The 14,040-nt window shown below is 39.9% G+C and overlaps 2 protein-coding genes across 3 annotated transcripts; both read left to right on the top strand.

The window, feature by feature from the left end:
• Positions 1–39: 39 nt before the first annotated feature.
• On the top strand, positions 40–6,195 carry brat1 (BRCA1-associated ATM activator 1). 2 transcript variants are annotated; one of them, XM_074697723.1, is made up of 12 exons: positions 40–485; positions 981–1,129; positions 1,233–1,380; positions 1,531–1,972; positions 2,239–2,361; positions 2,501–2,592; positions 2,669–2,772; positions 2,867–3,053; positions 3,348–3,421; positions 3,561–3,651; positions 3,720–4,000; positions 4,631–6,195. In XM_074697723.1, the coding sequence occupies exons 1-12, from the start codon at positions 359–361 to the stop codon at positions 5,459–5,461; spliced, it is 2,649 nt and encodes an 882-aa protein (XP_074553824.1). In that variant the 5' UTR covers positions 40–358; the 3' UTR covers positions 5,462–6,195. The 2 variants fall into 2 exon arrangements, with proteins under 2 accessions (XP_074553824.1, XP_074553815.1); XM_074697714.1 differs by having other exon boundaries at positions 2,236–2,361; positions 4,631–6,194.
• Positions 6,196–7,369: 1,174 nt separating this feature from the next.
• Positions 7,370–13,656, top strand: LOC141803203 (GRB2-related adapter protein-like). Its single transcript, XM_074687158.1, has 5 exons — positions 7,370–7,654; positions 7,780–7,877; positions 8,338–8,457; positions 11,855–12,167; positions 12,252–13,656. The coding sequence occupies exons 1-5, from the start codon at positions 7,577–7,579 to the stop codon at positions 12,429–12,431; spliced, it is 789 nt and encodes a 262-aa protein (XP_074543259.1). The 5' UTR covers positions 7,370–7,576; the 3' UTR covers positions 12,432–13,656.
• Positions 13,657–14,040: the final 384 nt, after the last annotated feature.

Below are 14,040 nucleotides of genomic sequence, written 5' to 3' on the forward strand. Positions count from 1 at the left end.
GCACAGAGCGTAAAGTTGTAAACCATATGGATGGTAAGCCTGTGGAGATGGCGAATGTATTGTTACTCATCAACGTGTATATAAATACACTAGAAACGCAGTTGCTGGTGCTATGAGACTCACATTTTACGTGGAGAAAAGGAAAGAAGGGGGAAATCAATCGCCGGTAACTGTGAAACTATTTTCCCGCGACAGAGAGAGGCAGTTATCAAAACTTCAAGGGGTACCAAGGCTTTTTTGGACATCCGTCCTTTCCCCGTCGACTTCATAACACAAAGCTAGAGCCACGCTTTACATCTCTGTCAGTGTGTTTTTTTTGTCATGTATGCCTCATTCTAACTGAACGCACAGTAGTCCCATGGACACAGAGTGTGTGTTGCTGCTCCCCGGAGTGTGTGATGTCCTGGCAGACTCCGGGAGGCCGCTGCCTGATGACACCAGTCTGGAGAAACTGCTGGACTGGTTCACAGGGCTCACCGAGTCTGGTTAGTGCCGTTCAGAGTCAGTGTGACAGTTGTTTGGATTTGTTGTCTGCCTTCTTCCCATGACAGTCACAGATCTTTGGTTTTACTGCCTTCTATATTGAATTATTATTACTGGATATTTGGGGGAAGTAAAGTTAGCATCATATTTGGGATATTAGAACCACTGCATTTTTCTTATTTTACTTTGAAAATTAATTCAAATAATAATACTTAATCACTTGAGTATTTCTTTATCAATTTGGCCTGAGTGGGTAAATTTGTAACTGAGCTGCTGAGGACCATGGTGCAGCAGCACAGTGTAGGGTAGATGTCGTATGGCTTTTGTACCTCCATTATTATTCCTGATACTAAGCATTGGACAAATTTCTTTTACTTATTTGAGAATGAAGGTATCATGTGTTCTGACACAAGCAAAATGATTGACGCCAACCATTCAGTGAAATATAAACATCTTTCTGCTCCACTTTCTGTTATCTACTTCCTCTCCTTACAAAGGGGGATCTCTGCTGGAGTCTTGCCCATGTCTGAATATATTCATTTCAACTGTGATTGATGACAAAGATTCAGACTCCAGTGTCCTCTCCTTCACTCTGAAACTCACCGGCTTAATTGCAGCCACTGGGGACGGCTTCATAATGCTCCAGGTAGGGTCGTGTTCAAGCACTTAACATGTACTTAAACTATGAAAATTAATCTGAAATCCTGCTTACGAGGTCTGCATTTGTTGTTGTTGTCCACCTCATTCAGGAAAACTCTGTTCTGGACAAAGCCTTTGGTCTTCAGCACTGGCAAGAAACAGGGCTGTGGGAGGATCCCTGTTTAAGGATTGGATGGATCCAGGGGTTAAAGAACATGCTGCAGCACCCAAAGGCTCTCAGTTTCTTTGTTCAATCAGGTAACACTTCATATTGGAAGTATCGTCCCTTCTCAAACGCTGTAAATCATTAAAAAAATGAATTATTTGAGAGAGACAGGCAGAATTTGGGGAATAAAAGCTTATTACTGTTACATTTTGTATCTGTTATCTATTTACTCTACCTTTCAGATTTTATTGCACCACTCCTCAAACTCAAGACAGACACAAGCTTGTTTGTTGCCTCAGCAGCAAATCAAATGCTCGCCCACATCATGCTCTTCTTTCAGCCGGCCACATCTGCAGGATCTATCAGCATGGATAAGAAAGATGACAAAGTAACTGGGAGCACAAAAGCCTTTAATGCAGACCTAAAACAACTAGCAGCAGATTACACAGCTGTTGTGAAGGTGATCTCTGAATACCTCAGGGAGTCACTTGTACCCAAAGACAACACAAAGCTTCATCAGAGTCTGCAGACCCTGAAGCTGCTGGTCTTACTGCTGGCTGAGGCTGGGCCTGAACTGAGGGAAGAGCTGCTCCAGTGTGTCTCAGTGTCTCTGGAAGAGGTGGTGACAGCAGGCTGCAGTCAGCTCACTTCCCCGCTAATGAACGTCCTTCTGGCTGCATACAGGTGAACAGCTTTACAGACACCAGTCAAGGGAATATGCTATAATGAATAAGAATAAACTGACAACACCTGTTTTTCAAAATTGCTGTTATTACTGTTAAACATCAAACCCATGTCACCTGCCTATGCTGCTCCTCTCACATTTAAGTAGCTAAAATTCAGAACGCACATGTTTAAGATAAAAGTAGGTTTTGAAACATAGTTTTGCATTTCAATAATGATATTGTATGATCAACGGTCTAACATTATCCATCTAATGTCTACAGAAGCTCAGGCACTGACGACCATGTCCCAGACCAGCGTGTCGACCGTCTGCTGTCGTCAATGTTGAACATTAACAAACCCTCTGACCTCATTCAGGCAGCAGCTGCCTTTCTTCACAGCGGTCACCAGTAAGCCTCTGTTCACTGCAAAACTTCACACTTGTTTTCCTGCAAACGTGTTTTGACCAGCAGCACTGCAAGTTCATATTGAAGCGTTTTCCTGTTTTTATATAACCCCTAAACACTTAAATCTTCTTTTTCTGTGTAGAGATGCTTCCCACACAGCCCAGGCTTTAAGAATACTACTGCTTCCTCTTCAAATTATAACTGGTCACAATCTACTGGGCTCAAGCACCTCTGGTAAAACACTCAGAAACAAATAGTGAAAAAAGAAAATCACAATTTTGGCCGCTTGATGACAACTTTGTTCCTGCAGCTACAGACCACCAGATTTCCATGGCAGAGCATCTAAAGCGTAAAACCTCCTGCATCTCTGTGATGTGTACCTGTCTGTCAACTGCAGCGAACATCACACTCCTGGTGAGGCCGTGACAGCATGACAGCAGAAATAAGAGGTTTAAGGGTTTAATGTGAGGCCGTATTACATCACTGTCTCTCTTTCTTTCCCTCGCAGCCCTCTGGCCTCCTCCCCTGTCCTCCAGCTTTAATTATTCCTGCAGTTCTTTCCTTATTGAGGATTTGCAGTGGCATCTCTTCCACCCCCATCTCTGGTTGCAGTGAGACTTGCAGGAATGTGATCGGCAGTGGCAAAGTTCAGAAATGTGCCCTGGAGGCTCTGACATCTCTGAGCTGCAACAGAGGTAAAACTAGGTTTCTGTGTAGGATGATCCAAATAGAAAAGAAGGACAATCTCACTTCAGCTTCTGAGACGTAGACACTCACAATTTAACTGAATGTAGAAAAAGTGAAACAAAAAAAGAAAAAATACTGATAAAAAGAAGATTAATAATCTTAATTTGTCAGCAAAATGCATCAACAACAAAGAAGAAAGCATCTTTAAAAATAATGTTAAACTGACTCCAGGCCAGACACAGTATGTTTGTGTACATGAAATCTCAGCAACTTCATTGTGTCCTCAATTTTGTATGTTTTAGGAGCTCAGGAGGACGCCAGTGAAGTTTTTGCAGTTCTGATACAATATCTAAAAAATCCTGATTCTGATCCCACTGTAAGTCTTTTTGACTTCATTTTAATAAACATTTTTTTATTGTATCCCTCCAATTGAGCTGCTACCTCTAGAGAGAGCAGTGATTCAAAGGAAATGTCTTTTATCTCTTGTCAAAACAACTCTTTCTCTTTTTTGTCAGGTTCTCCATAAGTCCTACCAGGCCTTAGTAAAGTGGATCAGTGTGTGTGCAGATCTTTTCTTTTCCATTACAACAGACCAGATCAGACAAGGTAAGCACAAAAATTTCTATGTTTGTTTATTGTATTTCTGAAATTAACTGCACGTGTTTCCCCATCAGATCTTTCAAACGTGGTGAAGAAGCGCGTGTGTGACATGCGCTGGGAGGTTAGAGACTCAACAGTAGAGTTTCTGGGACACATGGCCGACATTCATGTCCTAAAATCAGCTGCAGAAGTATGCTCAGCGTCTGAAGCTCTGCTGGGAGAATGCTGTACCACTTCACTTTTGAGAGAGGCGCTTCAAGATACGGAGAGTTATGTTAGAGCAAGTGCCATCTCTGCGCTTGCAAAGACACTGACGCACCACTGGCAGCAGGGGGCAGCACCCTCTCAGGAGGAGGTGGGTAGACTGGTTAAAACTGGGATATTTAAAATCAAGTGATTTAAGAATTGGCAGACTTTCCTGCATAAACACCGCTGTCATATTATTACATGTTACATACATTTTAAAAATAGCCTGCATGTTGGTGCATTAAACATGCCAGAATATGACTTTATTTGAAGTCTTTGTATCTTTAGAGTAGCTTTCCAAATTTTGGCATGGCTCTGAAGAAGCTTTTTACTCCTACAGGCAGACTGCTCAGTCTGGCTCCACAATGAGCTTTTAAAGTTAATGACAGAAATAAAAGAACAGGAGGTTCAGTGTTTTCTAAGTGCTACAGACGGTTTGCCAAGATAACAGAAACCAAAGCTCTGAAAAAGCACTGTTGTTAGAGTAACAATCACAGAAAGGATGTGTCTTTTAACAACATACCAAAAAAAAAAAAAAAGGATTATTCTGATTTGAGTCAGTTTTATAATCCTACATATGTCTTTTAAAATTTTAGATTTTAAAAAAAGTAACGTATGTAAATGTTACTAAAAGTTTCAGCTTTTTTTTACCAATTTTTTAAAGAATTAGAGTATTTTTCTTTAGCTACACATGAACATTTGGCTGTTTTTGACTGTCCCCACCTCTGTGTCTTTTCAGAGTGAAATAATGAGCCGGCTGCTTGAAATCCTCTCACAGGACACAGAAGGATTTGCCAGGAGAGCTGTGGTGCGATACTTCATCGCCTGGTTCTCTTCTTCTCCATCTTCCTCTCCCCCGATGCCAAGTTTGCGCTCCGTTCTCTCACAGGGAAGTGCAGATCTGGACTGGGAGGTCAAAGTTCACACTCTGGAGCTGGCAGAGCAGATCATGGACAAAGCGTTTTCAGGTCAGAGAGGTTACAGGAAGGGCTCAAATCTGACCCAGCCACACCCTTATGGTGTACTTTCTGAGCAGACCTACACCCTCCATGCTCACACAGAGGGTGTGGAGTTGGATTCGAGTGAAGCATTGAAGGATCTGGTCGAGCTGGGAGTCGTCTCAGCACTGTTGAGTGGTCTGGTTGACTGTGACCGTCCTGTGGGTCTGAAGGCCTGTCGACTTTTAATAACACTCAGGGAGACAGTCATGGCAACAACCACTCAAGTATTCTGTGATCTTCCTGGTCGGGGCTGGGGGCAGGAACTCAGAAAGGTACTGTCAGTGAAGATGAAGGATTTGGCTGGAGGTGGGGGCAGATGTGTAAATGGGGCAGAAAATGGTGGCACTGAGGATGAATGCGTGGTTAAGGAAGGTGAGGATGTGACTGTTGATGTGTGTGAGGTGTTGAGGTCTCTGGATTTGAATGACAGGCTGGACGTCCTGACTCAAAGCAGTGACCACATCCACAACTCTCCCCTCTCTCTACTGCAGGATATTCTGACCGCAAGGCCTGCTCACACTCACACAGACACACAACCAGGGCAGGAGGTCATAGTGGACTGCTACTGACACACACGTGATAAACCACCACTCACCTTACCTTAAGATGGCTGCTATCAGTGATCAGCACCACCCTCTTTCTTCAGGTTACAGTTGCCCTCATATTTTATTATCATTATTTTTTTCTTGAGTTAAGATGGATTCACTTTATTACTGATTTATAATTAAAATCCAACTTGTGACAGAGCAATGAGTGTGCTGGTTCAACATGGAAAGATATCCTGACAAAACTAATGTGAACAGAACATTCCCCTTGGGTTGGCTTTCCATGAATCGGAAGGCAAATACGAATCACACCTGATGAAAGAATTTAAAGAACATTTTTATTAAAAATCAAGCGGATTTTTTTCTTTGTTGGTTTTTGTTGTGATACTGGGTTCTGATAATGTGAAAAATACAGAAAGGTTATATTTGTCCTGACTGCCAACAGCAATTAACTTCAATGACAGAACATTTATTCAATATATATTTACATTTTTTAAAGTTTGATACCTTTTCCATCTGTTTATATGATGGTTTATGACCTGTAGTTTAGTCAGTTAGCAGAGGGAGCTCTACATTTTTTGGCTTCACAGTCAGTGAAAATTCATGACATCCATTTTGATAAACATTGGTTGGTTACACATCTTTTAGGTGTTCGACCTTTACTTGAGTTGAAGTTACAAGAGAAAAAATCTAAAAGTCGATTTATTGGGATTTTTTGTTTAAAAATACAGAAATTGGGGTTCTTTGTAATAAAAAATCATTTTTTTCCAAGTTCAAATTCTACATTTCAGTTATTGTTTGTAAACTGGATTGGAAAAAAGTTACCGCAGGGGGAGAAAAGTTTATCTCTGACACAAGTGATGTGAATTTTATGGGAAAATATGGCTCCTGATATAGTCTGTAGACATTATCATCATCATTTAAATTTTTCACATGGTCTGGTGTTAAAAAAGCAAACTAAAAATCATAAATATTGAAGAATCGCAATTTAGATTGAATCAGCACCCCATAGGTAACAGAATCGAGTCTCGAGAATAGCATGTTAAAGCATATTGACCCAGCTCTAGTCTTTTCTAAGGTATTTAAATGTTGGCGAAATGAGCGCATTGAAAACCCAGCTAAAGCAAAAGTATTAGAATAATGCCAAAGCTTCATAATTAGGTTACTTTAACCATTCCTTTGTCTTTTACATTAATATAATGTGATGAAGCTGATGGGTGGTAACATAAAAGTTAAAAGTTGTATCTCCTTGAGGTGTGAGCTGTAGATGATCACTTTTGTATCAATAGCTAGTTTGACTGATCGGATCTCATCGTATGGGCCTTATAGGACTGTGTTGGGATAGGACCAAATCTGATGTTAGAATAATTAAATACATTTTTCTTTTTTTTTAAGTGTTTTTCATCTCTTTAGTAGTATATTAATAACTCAAGCTACCTGAGTCTCCAAATATCAGCAGCTCACTCACTGGAGACTGTAAAGTGAGAGTCTTACATCAGTTCTTTGAAAGCAAAAAAGCTTGATAAATAAATAAAATGTACAAAGGAAAATATGGTGCTGTGTAAATATTTCAGATTTAATTAAAGAACAGTACACAATTTTGATAGAGGAAATCGCAACCATATTTTTATGCCCAGTATTTTTGTTTTGTTGGCGTTAATTGAAATTCATGAAGCCTTTAAAATGTAAACAATGAAGAGATCCAACTGGAAGAAGTGTGTTGAACCTGCAAAGATGTGTTATAATCAAATAGGAATTGACATAAACACCTTAAGTCATCGCACTCTACTTGGAATTATTTTTATTCCTCCCCTTCCCTTTTTTCTTTCTGTCCCTGATTTCCCTTGAGGAGATGTTTGGTTCGAGCCACAGAGTTTAAAGTGTGTGTAGACTTCCACGTGTTCACACGCTCTCTGACAGAGTCACATGGAGGAACAGAGGGACACACGCGCAGAGCCAAACTCTCCTCATTAACTAATGAGCAGCAACTACACACACACACACACACACATACACACACACACACTGATTATCTCATCATGTCCCTTGCCCGCTCTGCTGCACTCACACAGCTGTGTATTCCCTCTCTTCATTCATGAAGTGAAACTATTTTTGTAGCCGACTCTTCATTTGTTCATCATGGAGGCGGTGGCTCTTTTCTCCTTCACGGCGTCAGAGGCAGACGAAATCAGTTTCCAGAAAGGGGACATCATTAAGGTAAGTGTGTGTGAATGAGTTTTCGTGCATGTGTGTGTAAATTTATCTACACATCTGAAGTGACCACAGTGAAGAAAAGCATTGCATGTTTACTGTAGGGGAATAATTCTGCATGTGTGTTATAGGTGACAGAAATGGAGGATGATTCTTGTTGGTTCACAGCAGAGATCCAGGGGAAGCGAGGCTACGTTCCAGAGAACTACATTTCCCTCCTTCCTTATCCGTAAAAACTCACTTTATTCTATAGTTTTAATTCTAAATTCTGTTTAAAAGAAGTCTGCAATTTCTCTCTGCAAGTGATGTCATGCATGTGTTTTACCCCCAGTGTTGGCTTCAGTGGTTCCCAAACAACTTTGCTCGGGCCCCTTTAAAGAACACTTAAGATTATCCTTCCTTAGATGTGTCTATTTGTGGAATTTTTGAGGCATAGATTAAAGAGTTTGGCGTTCCACGAAACTGACTACAGAAGTTATCACTAAGTCTTGTGATCAATCAAAGCTGCCACTTTTTTGGTGTCCCAATCCTAGTGTTGTAACCACTGATGCGTTAAACTCCATCTATTTGTTTCATCCTAAAAGCTCCTCTACCTCATGCTTATACCTTGCCTTGATGTTCCATGCTCCATAAAGTCTATTTTTAGTGCAAGATAAGGAAATAATTGACCTGATTTTGTGTGTTTGTAGGTGGTTTGCTGGACGAGTGTCAAGACTCAATGCTGAAAAACGTCTCCGCTGGCAAGACGTTGGAGTTTTCCTAGTGAGGGAGAGTGAATCAGCACCTGGAGAGTTTTCTCTCTCTGTTAGGTCAGTAAATGCACCACACAAATACACAGAAACACATAATTCTGAGAAATGAGTCCCATGCTACAGCCAGATGACACTCCTCTAATGATATTAGTAAACCCTGAAATATTTGTGTAGTTGTAACTTTTATTGAATTTGACACACATCTGTGTATCTCTGCAACCAGGGGTGGAAGCATATGTCTCTTTCTTCAATCTTAAAAACATAATTCAACACCTCATAGATAGAGTAAAAGGCTGAACTATACTGAAGCAGACAGTAGTGTCTCTTTTTTGATGTTCTGCGTTGCATTAAGTTGTTTGTTTTGCTTAACATGGAGCACATTTGCAAGCCAGAGCATCCACGTGTCTCTGAGTGTGTCAGGCCAAGTCAGACTATTTAAATATGCTCTAAAAAAACCCATTGCACCAAAAATATAACAGCCACACAGACAGCAAGCGTGTGTGTGTGTGATGGAGAGAGAAGGGGTGTAATTAGGTCACCAAAAGTGACGTGGGACACATTTAATCATTGAGGGTACATTCAATAATCAGGGCGTTACATAACAGCACTCATTGTTTAATTAAACACAGGTACATTATGCAATTGACACATAACACATGCATGCATGTACATACTGTTTGTGTATTAATGTTAAGAGGCTAAACATCTGTCTACCTTCAAGGAAAGAGAGCTGTTTTCCTTTAAGTGAAAGGACAGATTCAGAGGTGTAATCCTGAGAAATGTCAACAGAGGGAGGTGATGTAGAAGAAGATTCTTCACAAGATGTGCTTTATGGTTTGAAACAGCAGAGACTCATTAGAGGAGATCGTTCAGTTCTCAGCATGTCTGCAGTTAATATGAATGACACCATGGAAAAGGCACTTGTGAGGACTTCCTCTGAACCAGTCATCAATTATCTACACCTGCCTGTGTCCACATTACATCATCTTTACTAACTCTGAAAAATCTTCAAGGCGCGACGAGTCTTGAGTTTTATTGAGACTGTGTACACTAAGGTTCACTTTGTCTCATCTTTGAGAGACACTGTATTCGTCTGGGTTATGTCCTAAGGGGAATGTAGGCGCTGCTATCAACGGGAAAACATCAAGAATACCTGTTTGTCTTGGTAAAAGAAGGGAAGAGACACCTCAGAAAACTGAACTTTTATGTGCTTATGCACTTTAATTGCTCTTTTTTGCTACATCTAGCTAGTATTAGAATGCCAAAAGTGTATTTGTTATGGTCTTACTAGGAGTCTTTTTTATTTAAACATGGCGCAGATCTATTCTAACCTCGGGGCTTATGTTGTTATGCTAATCCTAATATTACTTAAAATACACCTACCAAATAGATTTTTTTAATGCGTTTTCATTATAAGTACAAAATTTAGAGTGAGTTATGATACACTCTTCAGAACATAAACCCTCAATATGGTTACTATCACCCTCATCATCTCATCACAACAGAGACTATTCTATTTTAGTAATATTTAATTGGGAATTGGTAAGCAGCATTAGACAGAAATGTTTTTAGAAACACACCTTCATGCAGCTTGGATTTGGTGATTAAACTAGTCAGGTGTCTTTGAACGGTGGGGAAAAACTGGAGAAACAAGAAGTCTTTAAAAAAAGAACCTTGTACAGACAGGAGAAGGAACCAGAGTCATGATTTTCTTTTTTTGAGGAAACCAATGCACTTGCCCCAAAATATCACATCCAATGTCATTATAACATCCATTTTCTATGCCCCATATACGTTTTCAGAGTTGAAGGCAGGTGAAGCTGAACCCTTTGAGTGAGAGGTGGGATACATCCTGGACAGGTGGCCAGTTTATCACTGGGTTAACATTTATCGATTAACAACCATGCATGAACACAGTCACACCTGTGAGCGGTTTAGAGAGACGAATGAAGAACATTCAAACTCATATGAGAAAGAGTCTCATCCAGCCAAAAAGAGAAAAATCCAAACCACAAACATTCCTCCTGATAGGCTGCACCAAAGCGTGGCGGCCATATTACCCAGGGCTCAAAATAATCCTGACGTCACTTAAACGTCTCGACAAACAATCTTAATAAAGGAACCCTGAGCAGTCCCATCCTTTAAAAGTCATCAAACGATTATCTTCAGGCGTGTGAGGGAGGAGCACAAGGATTCATTGTGTCTGTTTGTTTTAAATTTGAATGCATCTCAGTCTTCAAGTGAGAAACAATACAAGGGCAGGTACGCTCTGCAAAATTGTCCAACAGAAACAATGTAACAACACATTAAAGGTTACATGAAGGTGCTGGTTAAACCTAAAATCATTACACCACTCCTTACAAAAACTGTGGTACACGTGATGAGTTATGTATTAACTAGGAATGTCATTACAACAAGTACAACTCGTCATCATTATTTTTTTCATTATTTTTTCATTATTTAACATTTAAAATCCCTAGAAGGAGACAATTTTTCTTGTTCACCGACAGAGCATCAGAAAGACATTTATATTTACTTTGATAATTGCAAAATAATATATAAGTGATCTGAATAGTAAATAATCCATCTCAAATCAGTGTTTTATATTGCACCTTTCATACAAAAATCATGTAGCCATAAGTGTCTTCTTATAAAAAAAGATAAGAAGACATGCTTACAGCAATTCCTAAAATGATTAATGAATATGTTTTGAAAGAAATAAGATAAAACATTTTAAAAATAGAAGTGTAATCAGTAAAATAGATATCAGTCAGTACTGTCAGTCAAATCACTAAGGTTGGAATAAAACAAAATAAAATACCAGAGATAAAAACTTAAAATCTTGACATCACTTTGACTTAAAAAGGAGAAATTTAAAAAAAATGTTTTTTAGTTTCCTTTTGAACATTATTTTCCTGTATTCATAGCTTCTCTATTGTGTGGATTTAATATATACCACTTTATTTATACCACTGTAAACCACGCATCTCAGTGTTTTGTCATGCATTATTTTCATTAAGGTCAAAACACTTGGCATATTTTAAGATGTTTTGACAATGATTTTAAAAGTAAACAGTGAAACTAACTGTTCACAACTATGTCAGACATATTTTAAGGTCTCCTGTACTCCAGCCATGTGCTTCTGTCTGCTTATTTAGTCCCTTGTTGGGTGAGACAAGCGTCTTACTCACCTCTGAACTACTGTGAGCTCCTGAAAACCGCCCTGACTACATTAATCTGTGTTTATTCATCTGTCTGCTGACATTTGAGTGTCAGAACCTGTGAATTTACCTCCTGGGATGATTTAGGAGAAACAGCTACGCACTCAGATGACTTTGGTTGCTTTCCCCACACTGGTTTTGTGCACAGAGAGTTTGCATGAATTTGTAGCAGCCAATCACGAACTAAATGCTTTACACTTGTTGATACTTCCCTCACCTGACTTCTTCTGCAGCTACGGGGACAGGGTGGAGCATTTCCGGGTGCTGGAGGGGGGAGGCCAGTACAGCATCTGGGACGAGACTTTCTGCTCTCTGAATCGTTTGGTGGATTTCTATAGGACTCACAGCATCGCTGTGGAGAAAGTGGTCTACCTTAGAGACCCCCCTCTGTCTCCTCGCCTGCTGTCCCACTCAGGACGTAACCCTTACCCCAACCCTTACAAAAGCAGCTCCCAGGAGTCTCTCCCCTCCCTCCCCTCCCTCCCCTGCCTCTTCTCTCACCCCTCTCACCCAGAGAGAGAGCGTCTGCTGGAACCAGTTATGGCGGTATGATGAATCATTGTGTACACTTTTAAAATAACACACCTCTTTGTGATGTCAGGACCTAATCTGCTCTGTCTTTGTGTGTAGAAGCCTCGTCTAGCTCACGCCCTCTGTGACTACACACCCCCTCACACTGCCCACCTCCACTTCCTGCGTGGCGACATCATTGACCTTCTGGACTGCTCGAGTCATCTGTCCTGGAGGGGGCGCTGCAGAGGCCGGGTTGGAATCTTCCCGCCAGAATTTGTCCAACCGCTATACCACTGACGCCATATCAGACTGTAGTACCATGGCTGAGCCACAGCTATTCTCTGTCAGCCTGTAGTGACCTTCCTTTTAGATCCAGTGACTGAACTACAGATGAAGCAGGTGGTCTTATCAAAAAGTCCATTAACAGCAAATAGCTGACAGTGGTTACTGTTGTTGATTGAGCAATGTGTCAACCCAATGAGGTTTCAGGTCAGCTTAAAAAAAAACTGTTTAGAAATACCTGTCCACTGGTTTAAAGTGAGTAAGGCTTTAGTTTTCCACACACCTCTCACATAATGGCTGATAAGACTAAGAAAGAAAACTTCAGTAAATACTATGTGATTGTGGAAAAAACTTTATTGTTGCTATATTGCTTTATGCTCAGTGGTACAAGTTGTTGCTGTAAAGCTTCTCAGAGGAGCTTTGTATGTGTTAGAAAACAGACTAATACTGAGTATGCTTATATAAGACCTATAAAAGAAAACAAGATCAAAAGCAATGAGGCTGATTATTCCAATATTGGGTGATTGTTTTTCAATGCCAGAAGTATGGTAGCTGGTAGGTGTCAGACAATTTTATGAAAGCCACAGCACAAATACATACGGAACAACACAAATGTGAATGCTACAACACAACAGTAGTACAGCTACAAGTTTAAGAGGTCAGTTATTCCACTGGACACAGAAAAGTTGTGAAAGTAAGACGTTTTCTCTTTCAACTTCAGCTGTGATACATATAGCTTTGTAGGTAATTTAAGAATCAGTCATGCAATAACATTATTATAGCTACATTATCATAGCTGAATGAGTTTACTAACGTTTGTGTTGTGTGGTTTTGTGCTGTTTGCATTTGTGTTGTTGCTTCTGCAAATCGTCCGACACCATAGCAAAGAGTCTTGATAGCACTGTGCTACACTTTTTAAAAGATTAGAAAGAAAGTTGTGAACAGGATAGAATCAGTAGTGATAAGCAGTACAAAATTTGTTATAAAAGAATATTTACAGCAACCTAATGAATCATGTTGCAGATTTTAGAGGTTATGCTGTGATAAAGTTGTTCAGAATTAAACAAATTACCCGAATGGAGTCATCCCAAATGCCTGACTCACTCAAGTCATTTGTTAGCGACTAAAAAACCTCAATTCAAGAGTGCTAATAAATTAGTTTTGCTTGGTCATAAGATTTTGTCCCCCAGGAACATGCCATAAAGTCAGCAACAGCTGTAGACTGGAAGATTGGATTTTTTTTTTAAAAAAAAAGGAGTGAGAGTGGTTTCTCCTATGTACAGGCATTAACCATTGTTGTTAACAAAGTTTGTAGCAAAAGTCCCACCCCTTCTTGATTTTGATTGGTCAGCATTAGAAAAGGGACAGTGATGAGTGGTGCTGCAAGAATTTTTTAATACTATTTTCAAGTAAGAGGACTGTGATTCCATAAAGAAAAAACAGCTGACACACTGTAAACTGTGCTGCAAATGCAACAAAAAACAAAGAAACAAACAATCTGTGGACACAAGTCCTAATTATCTAAAACCAGTGACAAGTTAATTTATCACACCTTTATCAGACATTAGTATAACATAACACAAACAACATTCAGTCTTGCGTTTATGAATAGATTGAATCATAT

This window comes from Halichoeres trimaculatus, unplaced genomic scaffold (genome assembly GCF_033239565.1).
Source record: "Halichoeres trimaculatus isolate MK-OKI-2021-1 unplaced genomic scaffold, fHalTri1.1 fHalTri1_scaffold_2, whole genome shotgun sequence".
NCBI classification, from domain to species: domain Eukaryota; kingdom Metazoa; phylum Chordata; class Actinopteri; order Labriformes; family Labridae; genus Halichoeres; species Halichoeres trimaculatus.